This window comes from Elephantulus edwardii, unplaced genomic scaffold (genome assembly GCF_000299155.1).
Source record: "Elephantulus edwardii isolate Elephantulus edwardi_28Jun2011 unplaced genomic scaffold, EleEdw1.0 scaffold00140, whole genome shotgun sequence".
Classification (NCBI taxonomy): domain Eukaryota; kingdom Metazoa; phylum Chordata; class Mammalia; order Macroscelidea; family Macroscelididae; genus Elephantulus; species Elephantulus edwardii.
In genome coordinates this window covers 8,090,898-8,105,230 of record NW_006399890.1, presented here as the reverse complement: position 1 = coordinate 8,105,230, position 14,333 = coordinate 8,090,898, and the positions used below count along the sequence as shown (strand labels likewise).

General features: G+C 43.4%; 1 protein-coding gene across 1 annotated transcript in view; it reads right to left on the bottom strand.

Moving 5' to 3' along the window:
* Positions 1-14,333, bottom strand: part of NID2 (nidogen 2 (osteonidogen)) — a 99,378-nt gene that overhangs the window by 3,866 nt on the left and 81,179 nt on the right. Inside the window, exons 12-16 of the mRNA XM_006894374.1 lie at positions 13,490-13,609; positions 6,355-6,576; positions 5,216-5,385; positions 1,518-1,647; positions 617-788 (exon numbers count right to left, since the gene is read on the bottom strand). Of these exons, the coding sequence (XP_006894436.1) occupies positions 617-788; positions 1,518-1,647; positions 5,216-5,385; positions 6,355-6,576; positions 13,490-13,609 (814 nt within the window). The remainder of the gene's footprint in view (positions 1-616; positions 789-1,517; positions 1,648-5,215; positions 5,386-6,354; positions 6,577-13,489; positions 13,610-14,333) is intronic.

Sequence of the window (14,333 nt, the reverse complement as noted above, 5' to 3'; positions counted from 1 at the left end):
GGTGGGTTGCATTTAGAGACTTGTTTTTAGCAAACAAGATGTGGCAGAAGTGATAGGATGTCTTTTCCAATACTAAGTTTCAAAAAGACTCTGCCTTCTCTCTCTGAAGGGTCCTCAGTTGCTCGCTTTGCTGAGGCAAAGTAGATGTTGTGTTGAAAGCCACTCTGCAAAGGGGCCCCCAGGCTAAAAAACCTGACGTCTCTGGCATTGTGTTCCTCGTTATGCTATATGATAGGGCTAGATCCTAGGAAAAAAAGCAGTCTTTCTGTGCTGTGGACAGAGACTTCACTTCCCTCCCAGTTGAAACACTGCCTTGCCTGATAGCTGATCTAAAGCAGTGGGGTCACGCTCACAGCACTGAATTCTGATGTGTCACATCACGGCCCAATTAGTTTTTCTTCCTACTTTTTACTTCCCTATTAGAATAAAAAGCATCAAATAGAACAGACCTTATATTTGCCTAAACAATGCCTGGCACCTAGTGAATACTCAATATTTGTTAATGAACTTGATTTCCATGCTCTTGTTCTGACCCTCCCCACACTGCATTTAAAATTCAGAGGCTTCAACTCAGGAATTGACAGGTAACAAGACAATCAGGGAAGACCCAGCTGACCCTCTGATTGGATCCACAGTGATGGCTCGGGGATTCACCAGGTCCGTGTGGAAGAGGACCCGGCGCTCAGAGCCGTCCAGCTTGGCGCTTTCTATCTTATCCAGGCCGCTGTCTGTCCAGTACATGGTTCGACGGTAGTGGTCGATGGCAAGTCCTTCAGGGCTTATCAGACCTGAAAAGAAAACAAGGCAGGGCTCGAGCATTGCGGGGTATTGAGGGTGAAGATGAGGCAGAGAAGTCTACTGTGTTTGAACATCTTAAAAAAAAGAATAAATAAAATTATTGATGTGTGTCTTGAGTCCCAAGAACAAGGTGAAGAGAAAAACCAAGCTTGAATTATTTTTCTGCCTTTCAAATCATGTGTCTTCAGGGCTGGAAGCGCAGCTCCTTCGCACTATGACTCCAGAGCTCCCCAGTGTCCATCCCTCCAGCCTGATTGGCTGCAGGCAGACAAAGTGCTGGGGGCATGCAGCATAACTACTGCCAAACCCTGAACGCTTTCTTCTGGTCTTCCTCGCCTCATTCCTTATGTGCAAATGTGTCGGTTTACTGAGGGGCTGTGCAGCTCACTATCATAGTTTGCACAGAACTTAACCTTCATTGGGAACTGCAATTGGTTCACAAGCTAGGTACTGACCAAAAAGCCTGGAGGTTTCAGCCAAAAAGATCTGGTGATCTACTTCTAAAAAAATCCGTCCCTAAAACACGATTTCACTTACATAAAGGTTACCATAAGGTGTTGAAAGTTCAACAACTTATCCAACTTAACATAAGTTGTTGGATAAAAATAGAAATGAGACTTTGGCATAAAATAGGCAAGTGACTTCATAAAATATGCAAGTAACTTCAATGTAATAGAATGAAATGTAGACTTACTTTTTCTAAGTTAGAAGCTACTGACCTGTGTTAATGATGGTTTCTGGCTCTGCTCCTGGTTCCAGACTGGCACGGTTGATTGTTCGTCCAGCAACATCTGTCCAGTACACTATTCTTTCCCGGCAGTCATAGTCAATCCCTACAACTATGGAACCCTTTGTAGACAGAGATGTGGAAGAGTTAGGAAACCCTGGATTTCCTCGAAGTTCACTCTCACCTTCCTCATTCATGCATGGCTGTAGTGAACAGAACCACACTGTGCTCTTGTGGGCTGTCAAGCAGAGGGTTGGCCATGTGCATTGTGGAGCCAGAGACTTCCTGGGCTCAAAGCCAGGCTTGGCCTCTTACTGTGTGGCTTTAGTCACTTAACCTCTTTATACTTTGGTTTAGTGATTCGTAAAATGAATATAACAACAGGGAGCTCTGGTGGCCTAGTCTGTAGGGAATCAGCAGCTCCATGGATGGAGCAATCCAAAGATGGGCAGTCTTCTTCCATGTAATTGATAGACTCTGGAAACCTGGTGGAGGTTCAGTTATGAGAAGGTTTAACCAAAATGCCTTGGCAAATGTCCTAGTCAGTAATTATTATACTGTTGTTGGATGCCATCAAGTGCAACTCATAGAGAACCTATGAACAACAGATCTGAACCTTGTCCTGTTGTGTACCATCCTCACAGTCTCTGACACCCCACACACTTTGCTGTAGTCAATGTGTCAATCCACGTGGCTTGAGGGTCTTCCTCTCTTTCTCCATTTTTCCACGTTTCCAAGCATGATGTCTCTCTCCAAGGAATAGGCTCTTCTAGCAACAGGCCCAAGTATGTGAGACAAAGCTTAATCATCTTTGCCTCCATTTAATTTGTATGTTGTTGTTGTTGTTATGTGCCGTCGAGTCGCATGCGACTCATAGTGACCCCGTGTACAACAGCCCTATACTCTGCTCTGTCCTGTGCCAATCGCACTGTCTCTGACACTCCCATCCCAATTATCCCAGTCACTGAATCAATCCACCTCATAGAGGGCCTTCCCCTCCTGCGCTGTCCCTCCGCCCTCCCAAGCATGATGTCTTTCTCCAAGGACCGGTCTCTCCTCACAACATGTCCAAAGTATGTTAGACAGAGCCTCAGAATCCTTACCTCCAAGGAGCCACCCGGTTTAACCCTTTCCAGGACAAATCTGTTTGTTTTCCTAGCAGTCCATGGTATTCTCAATACTCTTCTCCAGCACCACAGCTCAAAGGCATCAATTCTCCTTCTATCCTCCTTGGTCATTGTCTGACTCTCTGATGCATAACAAGTGATTGTGAAGACCATGGCCTGTATCAAATGCACCTTAGTCTCCAGAGAGACACCACTGCTCTTCAGTACTTTGGAGATAATAACTAAAATAATAATAATAATTAACAAACACGCTCATTGACATCAAGTCAGAATGGACATTAGCTGACCCTCCAAGTGGGTTTTCAGAAGCTTTAAATCAATTGCACAGGAGGAAACTGCCCATTTTTTACCCCTGAAGAATCTGGTGAATTCAAACTGTCTACCTTTGGTGTGAGAGTGTACTTCAATATTACTATTGACGGTAGAAACAAAAATAATTTTATAAGGGAGAAAAAAACCCAGCCTTTACAAGGATTAAGGGACAAAACTTAGTCTCAGAAAAAGAGCTTTTAGTATTTTACTGGATAAAAACTGGCCCTTTTCGAATGTTACCAGCCTCTCTTTGGAAAAGCCTTTCTAAAGTCTGCCAACTTAATGAAAACAAAAATCAACTCTCTCACCCTTTGACTGGGATGAGAGCTCTCCCCTGAAGTCTGATCGGCCTTACCTGCACCCTGCTTGCTATATCCAGATGAAGTAAAATTCGTGTATAAAAGAATGGCTGTAATTTGATGGGTTAAAGAAAGGGAATTGATGGCTCTCATCCTCTGTCTCCTCTTTTTATTGCAGAGACATTCTAATTAAATGGCAGTCTTTGTGAAAATGCTGAGTCTGAGATCTTTCCTTAACTGCTTCATTCTTCTTCCAACCCAGCAGATGTGCAGAGCTGACAGCAAGAGGCAATCTGGCTGTCCCCACGCTCATGACCCAACCAAGCCCCTGGGGGCCTGGCTCAACTTCTGTCACAAAGAGAGGAGTCAGCAATAAAAAACCAGTATAAAAAGCAAGATTTGACTCCTGTGTAAAAGTGGGCCACTTATACTGGGGGACATGGAGGTCAACTACAATTTCATTTTAAAACACAATTTCATTTGAAAATGAAGATTAGAAAGTCAGTTGTTGCAGGCAAGAAGGCCCATCCACATAAATTTCCATGACCCCAGGATTCATGGGAATCATTAACTTACATAACGAGTTCAAAACTTCTTGGAGGAACAAAGTCTCAGTTTATGTAAATTTTTCCAAGATGTGCTTATAAATCATGTCCCACTTCTTGGAAAGTTCTGCTACCACTACCCCACCTCATCAAAGGGCACTTCCAGAAATACAGATGGTTAGCCTTAGGTGCTTGCAATTTCTTATTTTCGAACCCTTCAAGAGACACGTTTACAAAATAACATGCTGGTGTTTGATGAGGTAGGGTGGAAGCTCAATGCTTCAAAAGAAAAGACATATATCTCTTTTTTCCTGAATATCAGTTGCTTTTATATGTATATAGAACGAGATAGAGTTCCCTCAGTGACAGAAGTAAATGTCAATAATCATGACCACCACTGTTCTTCCTCATAGATTAGCGAGTACCTGGAACATGAAATTGAGAAATGGAATTGGATGATAAACCATTGTGTCAGCTCTGTTCCACCATTCTAAAGAAGAAATCCCTTTATCCAAAGTGTGGTGCCATGGCTACAGAGATGCTGCTGATTCAGGAAGCACAAGTATCCATCCCTGGAAAAGCTCAGGCCCCGCTCAGCCTCTGACTCTCCCCAGATCTGCCTCTCTCTATAGCAGAGTCAGAGCAAGTAAGGTAAAACTCAGTGCCCTCAAGTAGCTAACTCTCAACTGGGTCTTCTGAGGCTGTAATTCTCATGAGAGATTGCCCATCTTTCTTGCACTGAGCCTACTCTCAACTGGGTCTTCTGAGGCTGTAGTTCTCATGAGAGATTGCCCATCTTTCTTGGACGGAGCCTCCGGTGTATTTGAACCGCTGGGGATGCACCACCTCAGGGTTAGCAGTGCAACTCTCTCTGGACTCCACCACCAGAGCTCCATAAAATACCACGTTACACAGGACCAAGATGGGAGGTGAGGGGACGGCAACAGAGGAGCAGCAGTTAGCTGATTTCTGATTCACTGATTTCCGTTTGGGGCTTCTCCATCACAGGAACCATAGAGAGCTGACTGCTGCAGATTCTCACAATCTCTACGGTGAATCTCTGATACGGATGAACTCTGGGGACTTTGGCTGGAATCCTGACTATTCTTCCTCCAAACATCATCCCGTCTCCATTGCCTCCAAATACATCTGTACTTCTCTTTCCACATGGCTGAAGCTGTGAAGCAGCTGGGCAAGTGGACTTGGTCGGTCAGGGGTGACACTCAGCCACAGACTGGTCTGCTTTGCGCAAGGGTGGGGTCAGGCCCATAAAGAGAGACTACAGCCTAGAACACCCCTTCCCACCACCCTGGCGTTCCCTCCTTGTCCCTTGCCCTGAGAAGTGGCCTCCATGGTGCCCTCTCAAGCTTTATCTGGACCCTGCCCCATAAGAAGAATCCACTTTACATGCAGTGATAACAGAGTCTTGGCAGCATCCTTCTGAAGTCTGGAGCCATTGAGGGGCAAGTAGCCAATCTGCTGGCCCTGGGCATAGAGCAGGAAGGTGCCCACAGAGGGAGGCGTCACATCAGGGCGGGGAGTCGGCCGGACCGTGGGTGGAGCCACTGTGGGTATACCTGTGGTAACGAGAGGAGGGCATGAAGATGGGCAAGGAGAGGAAAAAGGGCAGGGCAGGGAGAAAATTCTTCTCCCACATACCAGAACCACCAAGAACAGCGAAAATTCTTCACACTAGACAGATGTACTCCAGATGTGCTTAAAATGAAATTCTAATTTTCTAGGTTTTTGTTTTAAAGGATCAATTACGTAAATCACTGCCAATTACGGGGGAGGAACACAACAAAAGGCTTCTCTCTGAACAAAACAGTGGGTTAGGGTTTTTTTTAAGGAAAAAATTAGAGCTAGCATTGTTATCAGTTTCTGTTTGGGAACCCTGGGCGACATGTGTCCTCTTCCGCCTTCAGCCAGGGAATGGAAAGAGTCACGCATTGAACTCTATTCCAGATGTTCCAATTACAGAAAGTGCTAATGACAAGACCAAGCACTGCATCCAAATTGGGATCTTGCGTGGACCAAATTATAAATTAACACAACCTCTTAGGGATGACAGAGAGTTGATGCCTTTGAGCTGGGGTGCTGGAGAAGAGCACCAGCACCCCATGGATGGCCAAGAGAACAAACAGGTATGTCTAGGAGAGGGTGAAGCTGGAGTGCTTTTTGGAGGCAAGAATGATGAGGCTTCACCTCACATACTTTGGGCATGTTGCTAGGAGGGGCTATTTTTTGGAAAGGGACATGATGCTGGGAAGGCTGGAGGGTCTGCGAAGGAGAGGAAGACTGTTGACCAGGTGGATTGATATGGTGGCTGCTGCAATGGGCTCTAGTGGTCAGAAAGTACAAAGATGGCAAAGGATAAGATGGGGGGTTCAGATCCACTGTTCATAGGGTCACTGCGAATCATACTTGACTCGATGGCACCTAACAACAACAACAACATACTTCCCTCCTTCAACCATGGCAGGCAACTTTCTCTTCAGAGTAAGTAAGCCCTCAGAGGCAAGTACATGAGTGAGAGTTGTGCTTACATGCAGGGGTGATGCCCGGCTGGGAGCGAGTGCCCTCCACCTCTCTGCCGTCCTTGTCCACACACCAGCAGAAGTCACTCTTGCCATGGCACTGCAGGGGGATGAACTGGCCCAGGTCGTCACACTGGGGCACGTACTGGTCATCACGGGCTGTACCACCATAGTGCTCCAGCAAGCTTTCCCTCCAGCGCTCACAGACGGTTCGGGGCCTCTCGGTGGGCTCTGAGCAGACGGAGAAGGAAAAACTTTGATTGTGAGCCAAGGACAGGATGCAATGTGTACACTCAAGATCTCCCTGCTTCTAAAGTCTGCTAATGAACTGTCTGGCCAGTCTCTGGATGCTGGGCCAAGTGGAAAAGATGTTCTCTGCAAGGTTCAGGAAAAGGGGTTGTCTTAAAGCTCTCCCTAGGTCTGAAGGGCTTGTCATTAAGGCTCAGTCACAGCAAGGGGTGAGAAGATTAGAGGTGTAGGTTTCACTAGACCTAGAAGAGATAGAGTTCCACAGCACCATGCTGCTTGGGTCCAGGTGGCCTTTGCTGACAGAGAATTCACACCCGCTCTTCTCGGGAACATAGTGGCCAAAAGAATGGTCAAACGAATTATTATACTTTTTTCTCACATGCTTCAAGCTCCAGGTTTTGCTTATAAGAGGGTTCTCCTTAGAGTGTCCAGTATGCATCTTAGAAAGTATTTACTGAGTGCCCTGCATATGTGACCCTAATATCTGTACATTGGAAAATCATACTGAGTGAAAGTATAATTGTGAGGTAATATGTACATATATGCAAAGATAGTGGCAAACAAAACTGACTCTGACTTGCAATTCCTGGAAATCTTTTTGGCTTCAGGGTTCCTGCAAGTACCTCAAAATGTAATATTTCTCAGCTAGTTCCAGCTTCCTGCCTCATTCTTTTGCATCTTTCTTCAATAGCATCTCCCTATCCCTCCCTGACAGCTCACCACATTGTTTAAGACACAGCTTCAAACTAGGATGACTAATTGAGTCAAGGCCAAAGAAGTGAAATTTGAACAGACATGGATTTCTAAAACTTGACTGAAGCAGAATGACAACTGGAAGAGGAAAAATGAGAGGCTGGAGCTCTTAAGTGGAAGACTTAAGGAGAGGCACACTGAGCCTTTTTAGGAGCTGAACGGGTGAAGTTAGATTATTGCCAGGATGGTGAAGAGTGATAAATATTCAAAGTGGCATAGTGGGCCGCCATTGTTGAGCCGGGCATCGTTGTTTCTGACTCAACTTTTGAAAAGATGTGGTTGCTGTGCAGTGTGTATGCTGCCCTTATTTTCCAAGAGGGAGATTTTCTATCAGGGCTTCAACTTGTAATGTTTCCATTCCAGTTATTCTGACTCACTAACATTTTACAGATTTGGTTCCATTCCAGTTTTGCTTCATCAGCCATAATTGAACCTGGGTGATCAGGTTAAAAACATGGATTTAAACTCCAATGAGCTTTTCAGGTAGAGAAGTTTAGCTGCCAGCAGTTTTCACCAATGTTGTGATCAGAGGTATGCTCTAAACAGCACATGACTTGCCTGTTAAGGTAACTTTTCCATCCATTTATTATAGTATTACCTCAAGGACCTTAAATAAAAAGAGGTATCTCTTTCTAAAGCCACAGAGGATGGATAAATCCCTGAAATTATTGCCCTGAGATAATCTTTACATTTTAAAAAAAAATTTACATTTTATTTTATACTGGTTTACTTTCAAAGTTCATAAAGTTTGCATGTATTGTTTTTCACACTGAATCTTTCCCCTTTCCTTTGCCCATCCCTCCCTCCACCAAAATATCCCCTGAGTCTAGCATCACTCCTTCTCTGTCATTATTCCCATTAAGCTGGAACAGACTCATAGCTGACCTTCCCCTGGGTATTCAGAGGTTGTAAATTACATCGGAGGAGATGTCTCATCTTTATCCTGAAAAGCAACTGGTGGATTCAAACCACCTGCCTTTGGGTTGGCAGTGCAACTTCTTATCCACTAGGCCATCTGTCTTGAACATTGTGTTTTTGTAAGATCTGTCTATATGGGATAAAAAAGGAGCTTGAAATGTTAAGATAGGAAACTCAGGAGTTTATGGTAAAAAGGATGGAACTCAGAAAAAGAGGGTGAGAAGGGTTGCAGAATACTGAGTTGTAAATGTAGAAATGGTATATCCTTAACAATACCAACAAAATAAAGAGGTCTGTCTTCCTTTTTAATTCTTGCATTTCAGAGTCAATGGGCTCCTAACTCATGTACATAAAAACGGACTTGACGTTCCCATTTATATATTATAGGGAATCTCAGGGTACTGCTAACAAAAACTGGGTCATTGTTTTTCCTATCAAACCTGCTCTACACTGGGTCATGTCCATATCTGGAAACTATACCTCCATTTTTTGATTACTCAGACGCCCAACCTGGAGTCATTCTTGATGCCTCTGTCTGTTCTCAGTCTTTGCATCTGATATGTCAAGGAATTTGGCCAGCTCTACTTCTAAAACACAGGTGCAATATCTTCCTGTCTTGCTACTTCCTGCCTTATTGCAGACTGATCAAACTCTTATCATCTTTTGATAGTCTCCTCATTGGTTTCCCTGCTTCCATTCTCTTCTTCCTCAACCTGCACCCTCTCCCACTACCCAGTGTAGGCTCAACCAGCAGCCAGAACAGTCCCTTTAAAAACACTAAGCCATTTAGTGTCACTCTTTTGCACAAAATACTTCAATGGCTTCAAAGGCCAAGGATGTAAGCATTATGATTGGGTCAACACACCTCCAATTTCTCTGGGATGTCAGGAAGATGGTGGATAAACTCCTTCAAGATCAACCCTACCTAGCTCAATCACAAGACTCACTTGGTGATTCCACTCTATCTCATGATCTTTTTTAAGACTTTGTGAAGAAAGAATCTGTCTCCTTCAAATGTGTCACAGGGAACGCCACTTCTTTAAACACTAGTCATCAACCAAAGGTGTGACTCCCTGAAGTGGATTCCATTAATTCTAACTCAGAGGAATCCTTTTTGGTTCAAGGGGCCACCCACTGAGGCAGACCTCGTCATGTGGAATGCAGACACATAGCTGAATCAAATCAGATACATATGTGCATCCACCTCATTCCTTACTATATGAAGCTACTTATTTCTTAGCCCAATCATTGATGTATTACTTTTCTGCAGGGCTTCATGCCAGTTCAGCCCAGATTTGTCATTGCCAATGAAGTAAAACTGGAGCAGATCTAAATTTGTCAAATGTGGTTGAAATGGAACACAAATGCGAAAAGGAAAAACTAGAGTCTGAAGCCCTGCTAGATATTTAATCTTCCTCTTAGAAAACAAGGCTAGTGTGCATGGTACATAGCAAGCAAATCTCTTGTCTAGCTGAGTTAAAAAACAATGGTTTCCGACTTAAAGACGGTAGCCCACCATGCTGCTTTGAATGTTTTCACGATCCTAGGAAGAACTGAATGTCATATAATTTCAGTCTTCTAAAATGGATTCTTTCTACCTGTTCTGAAGTTTTTCCAATCCATTCCATGTCTTCAATCCATCATTTTCCCAATGCTGGTTAGCATTCTAGATCACTAAAATTTTAAAAATCTAGGTCTCTTTACTTCATGAGCCATGATTGAACTGGTTCAAGTGGGTTTGAAGCCCTGCTCTTCATTTCTGGTTGGCAAGGTTTTAAGTATTTTTGGAATCAAGGCAACAAATTGTTGTCATTCTCCTCAATTCTGACCCAATTATACAGATAAAAAGAGTGCTAAATGTTTCCAAGACCAACCTAGTCCCAAGAGAGAAGTCTAGTTCCTCAGGAAAGAGTTTGCACAACCGCCCCCCGCCATATCCACATTGTAGTTATTAACTTCTCAAACTCTTAGATCTCTTTTGAGTTACTGTCCTTAACACATGTTGTCTTAATAGAATTCTAATAAAACATCTCCACATCATTTGATATTTTTTAGAGCCCTGATGGATTTAGAAACAGGAGGTTCTAAAGGAGAGAATGTATGAGTGAAACAGAATTTTCTCTCTATTTTTTTTTTTGCTGTTATTGGTTTTGTTTCTTTAGAAATTTTATTCCAAAATATGAATGTGGCTGGGGCAATAAGAACTCCCAACTGATTTATGGAGCTAAACAAGAGAGGATTAGAGTTACCAGTTTAGAACACACTGGTAAATCCACCTACAAGAGTTATACTTATTTTTCCTATTGACATTAATATTGTCCTCAGCGTTCCCTGCCATTCAGAAGGCACAGTTAAGCAAGATACAAGGTGGCAGTTTTCCTTCTCGGTAAAAGGATAGTTTGGAAAGATTTTCCAGCTCTAAATTACCATAACACATCTGGGGCAGTGCACTCAGCCTGATGTACACATTCAATCTAAACTCCCACATGTGCACTACTAGTAAGGGTCTAAGGATATGGAATCCAGTGTATAATAGATTGACTATGTTATGTATACACATATTTCTATGTCTCTACAACATGACTGCACATAAAAGTGTTTAGATATTCTTCCCAGGAGGAAGGAGGCATCACATATCTGTAAAATTAGTTGTTCTGTGGTGACGTGCATGTTACAATGATACTGGAAATCATGCCATTGATATTTCAAATATCAGCAGAGCCACCAATACTGGACAAGTGCCAGCAGAGCTTCCAGATCAAGACAGACAAGAAAGAAAGGCGTGATAATCTACTACTGAAAGCTATCCTGTGAAAACCCTATGGGTCACAACAAAATAGTCAGGTTTTATAACAGAAGGTGAGTATCCTAGGTTAAAATGCAGTCAAAATACATGGTGGCCACAACAATGGAATATCAATGATTGTTCAGATGTTACAGGAACAGGTTAACATTTGGTTCTGTTGTATATGGGAGACACCACGAGTCACAGCAAACACAACAGGAGAAAGTAGATTGTGAAAGGATACTGCATGGTCTCGAGTCTGACTGGTCTGCCTCACAACCAGTGTCTTCAGGCTTCTTGAACTCAGGGCCTAAGATGGAACAAGACTCCTGGTTGTCTCACCTGGTGCTCCGCAATGAGGCGGAGAGGAGCCTGGGGGAGTCCGGGTGCCAGGGACTTCATGTCCAGCCTCATCCACACACCAGCAGAATCCTGTGCTGCCGTGACACTGCAGGGGCAGGAAGTTACCCTGTTCATCACACTGTGGGATGTGGAACGAGGACCCAGGGTAAGAAGGCTGCGCCTGGGCAGAGCGCCTCTGGTGTTCACAGGGTTTCAGTCCCGAGACGATGTCTTCAGGGTCCCGGACAGAGGTAGAGAAAGGGAGAAATGAAAGGCATTGCAACTTACGCATTTTTCTCAAGGCAACCTCAAAGTCTCCTGTGCTGATAATTGTTTTCTACAACTATAAGACAGCAAGATAGGAGAAAAACAGCTATAGTAACAGCTTCTATGTTAAACATTAGAGAAGCCATTTTATATGTTAGCATCTGGGAGGTAATTTTGTTCCCACTCCCTCTGCACCTGGCCCAGGGTCTGGACACCCATGAGAAATCAGAAACAATAATAACTCACGAATGTGAAGTCTCAACTGCCAACCACAATGAACTTTGTGTAACACTCCCCCCCAACCCCAATGTTTGTATTTAAACTCGATCTTTGCTTCCCTTCAGGGTCAGGATGATTTGAGCATTAGCTGACATTCTTGACCATGTGCAATAAAGTTTTGTTGGTCCATAAACTTTGGCTGCGTGTTTAGAATCTCATAATTTCTGCCAGTGTTTGATGGAGCTCCCCGATTAAAATAAGTTTGGCAGCAGGGGTGGCATCTGCTTCCAAAATAGCTTGCCTCTGGTAACTCTATGAATGTGGAGAAATGATTAAAGTTATACAAGTGTTCAGGCCTTACATTCACAGAGTAGCTATGAGTTGTCTAGACTCAATGGCACCTAACAATAACAACAACAACAATTTCTTACATAATACAGCAATGCCCTGGGATTTTTGGAGTCCTAGGTTTTTACTTTCTTTCTTTCACTGTCAATCTCCTTCATCCCCATTTAGTAACAGAAAATTTTCAAATTTCACCCTGTAAATCCCTAGTTTATTATGAAGAGTAAAGCAGCCTCTCTCAGTCAGTGTTCAGTACCTGACTGCAGTCTGAATGAAAGGAAAACAACCCATAGTTTCTGCCCAAACATCTCAAGAGTCTTTGGAGGAAACAAATAAAAGCCCATTCATTCCTGGATCCAGAGTTTAAACATGAAGAACTATGTCAATCAATGGTGGTTACTGGACTACCTTGTGCTGACCAGGCCACCCTACAGCAGTCAACACAGGTGCTCCATGACCAGTACGCGCCCCATTGTGATGACCTGGGCCAGTTCATCCCCCTGCAGTGCCATGGCCAGAGTGACTTCTGCTGGTGTGTGGTCAAGGATGTCCTCAACCCCCTAACCTAGTATTCTTCAAGGCAAAGGATGAGAGATATTGAATGGGTCATACTCAAGCCTTCTACAAATTCTAATAATTAGTGAAATGGATAAGAATAAACCCAAGAATCCTGAGTGGTACAGCTAAGAATTTGACCATTAAAATATTAGTGGTTTGAGCCCATTCCTTGGTACCTCAGAAGAAAGCCCTAATGATTGATCTCTTACTGAAAGACCCCAGCCTTGAAAATCTTACAGAACACAGTTCTCCCCTGCAACACGAGGGGTCATCATGAGTCAGAACTGATTCCGGGGCAACTCTTTGGTTTTTCCCCTTGGCCTTAACAATAAACAAGGCACCAGGAGCTAACTGGGACAAATTCTAGAACTTGGAAAAGCTACCAACTCAAACACTTTTAACCCAAACCCCCTGGCATCAAGTTAACAGCAACTCATAACAAACCAATAGGACAGACTCGTATTGCTATTCAGGGTTTCCAAAACCATAAATCTTTAAGAAGCCAAACTCTCATCCTTCTCCTGCAGAGTCACTAGAGGTTCAAACTATAGTCTTTTGGATTAGCAGCCCAATGTTTAACCCACCATGTCTCCAGAGCTCCTAACTGAAATCTTAGATGTATAGAAAATAAGAAGGTGCTCTATTGCTATGATAACTATTAAAGAATGAGTCTATTTTATGCATCTAATTTGGCCTCTAAAACCTTACCAGGCACACACTGAAATCCATCCCCATGATATCCAGGTTGGCAACGGCAGGAGAAGGAACCAGGAGTATTATAGCAGGTAGCTGCAGGGTGGCATCTGTTGTCCAAGCATTCGTCAATATCTGCAGAGGTCAGGGAACAAGGACAGAACGGGAAGGAAGGAAGAAACAGGATGACGTGGTAGCACAAAATTGGTGCCATGCATTATGTTGCCTTTGCATTAATTCTAACTCATAACAACCTGATAGAACAGAGTGAAACTGACTCACAGTGTTGCTCACAAGGCTAGGATCTTTAAACAGAATTCCACATCTTTCTTTCTAGGAACACTTAATGGATTTGAACTGCAAACCTTTTGGCTAAGTCAAGCAGATGCTAAACATCATGCTGCCAGGGTTCCTTATCTGTGCCACTGCATGGTTTTAATGCACATAGATACCAATAAGTCATCAACTTCTGAGGTCTTTCCTGCTCAGAAGACCTTTGAGCATGAGAAGAAAACCCTGTCACCTAAAGGCAAGCTTACGAAAAAAATTGAAGACATGTGAGTTAATCCATGAGCCTGAGATGACTCAGTGGAAATTTAGTATGTGTTGCAACTGACAGAAAAAATATCCTGCAGTATATTTCTAGAGCATATTTTAACTACAGTAAATTCCAGGAAGCTCTCACCTCTGAACTAAACTTTAGACTATAAATCATTACTTTCCTTTTAGTAGCACTGCAATAAAGTTATAAATATAACACTACAGTTTTTCCTTTCTTTGTTGGCACTGTCTGCCTTTGTCATTGTTAGATGCCATCGAGTTGGTTTTCACTCAGCAAACTTACGCACAAGAAACAGTA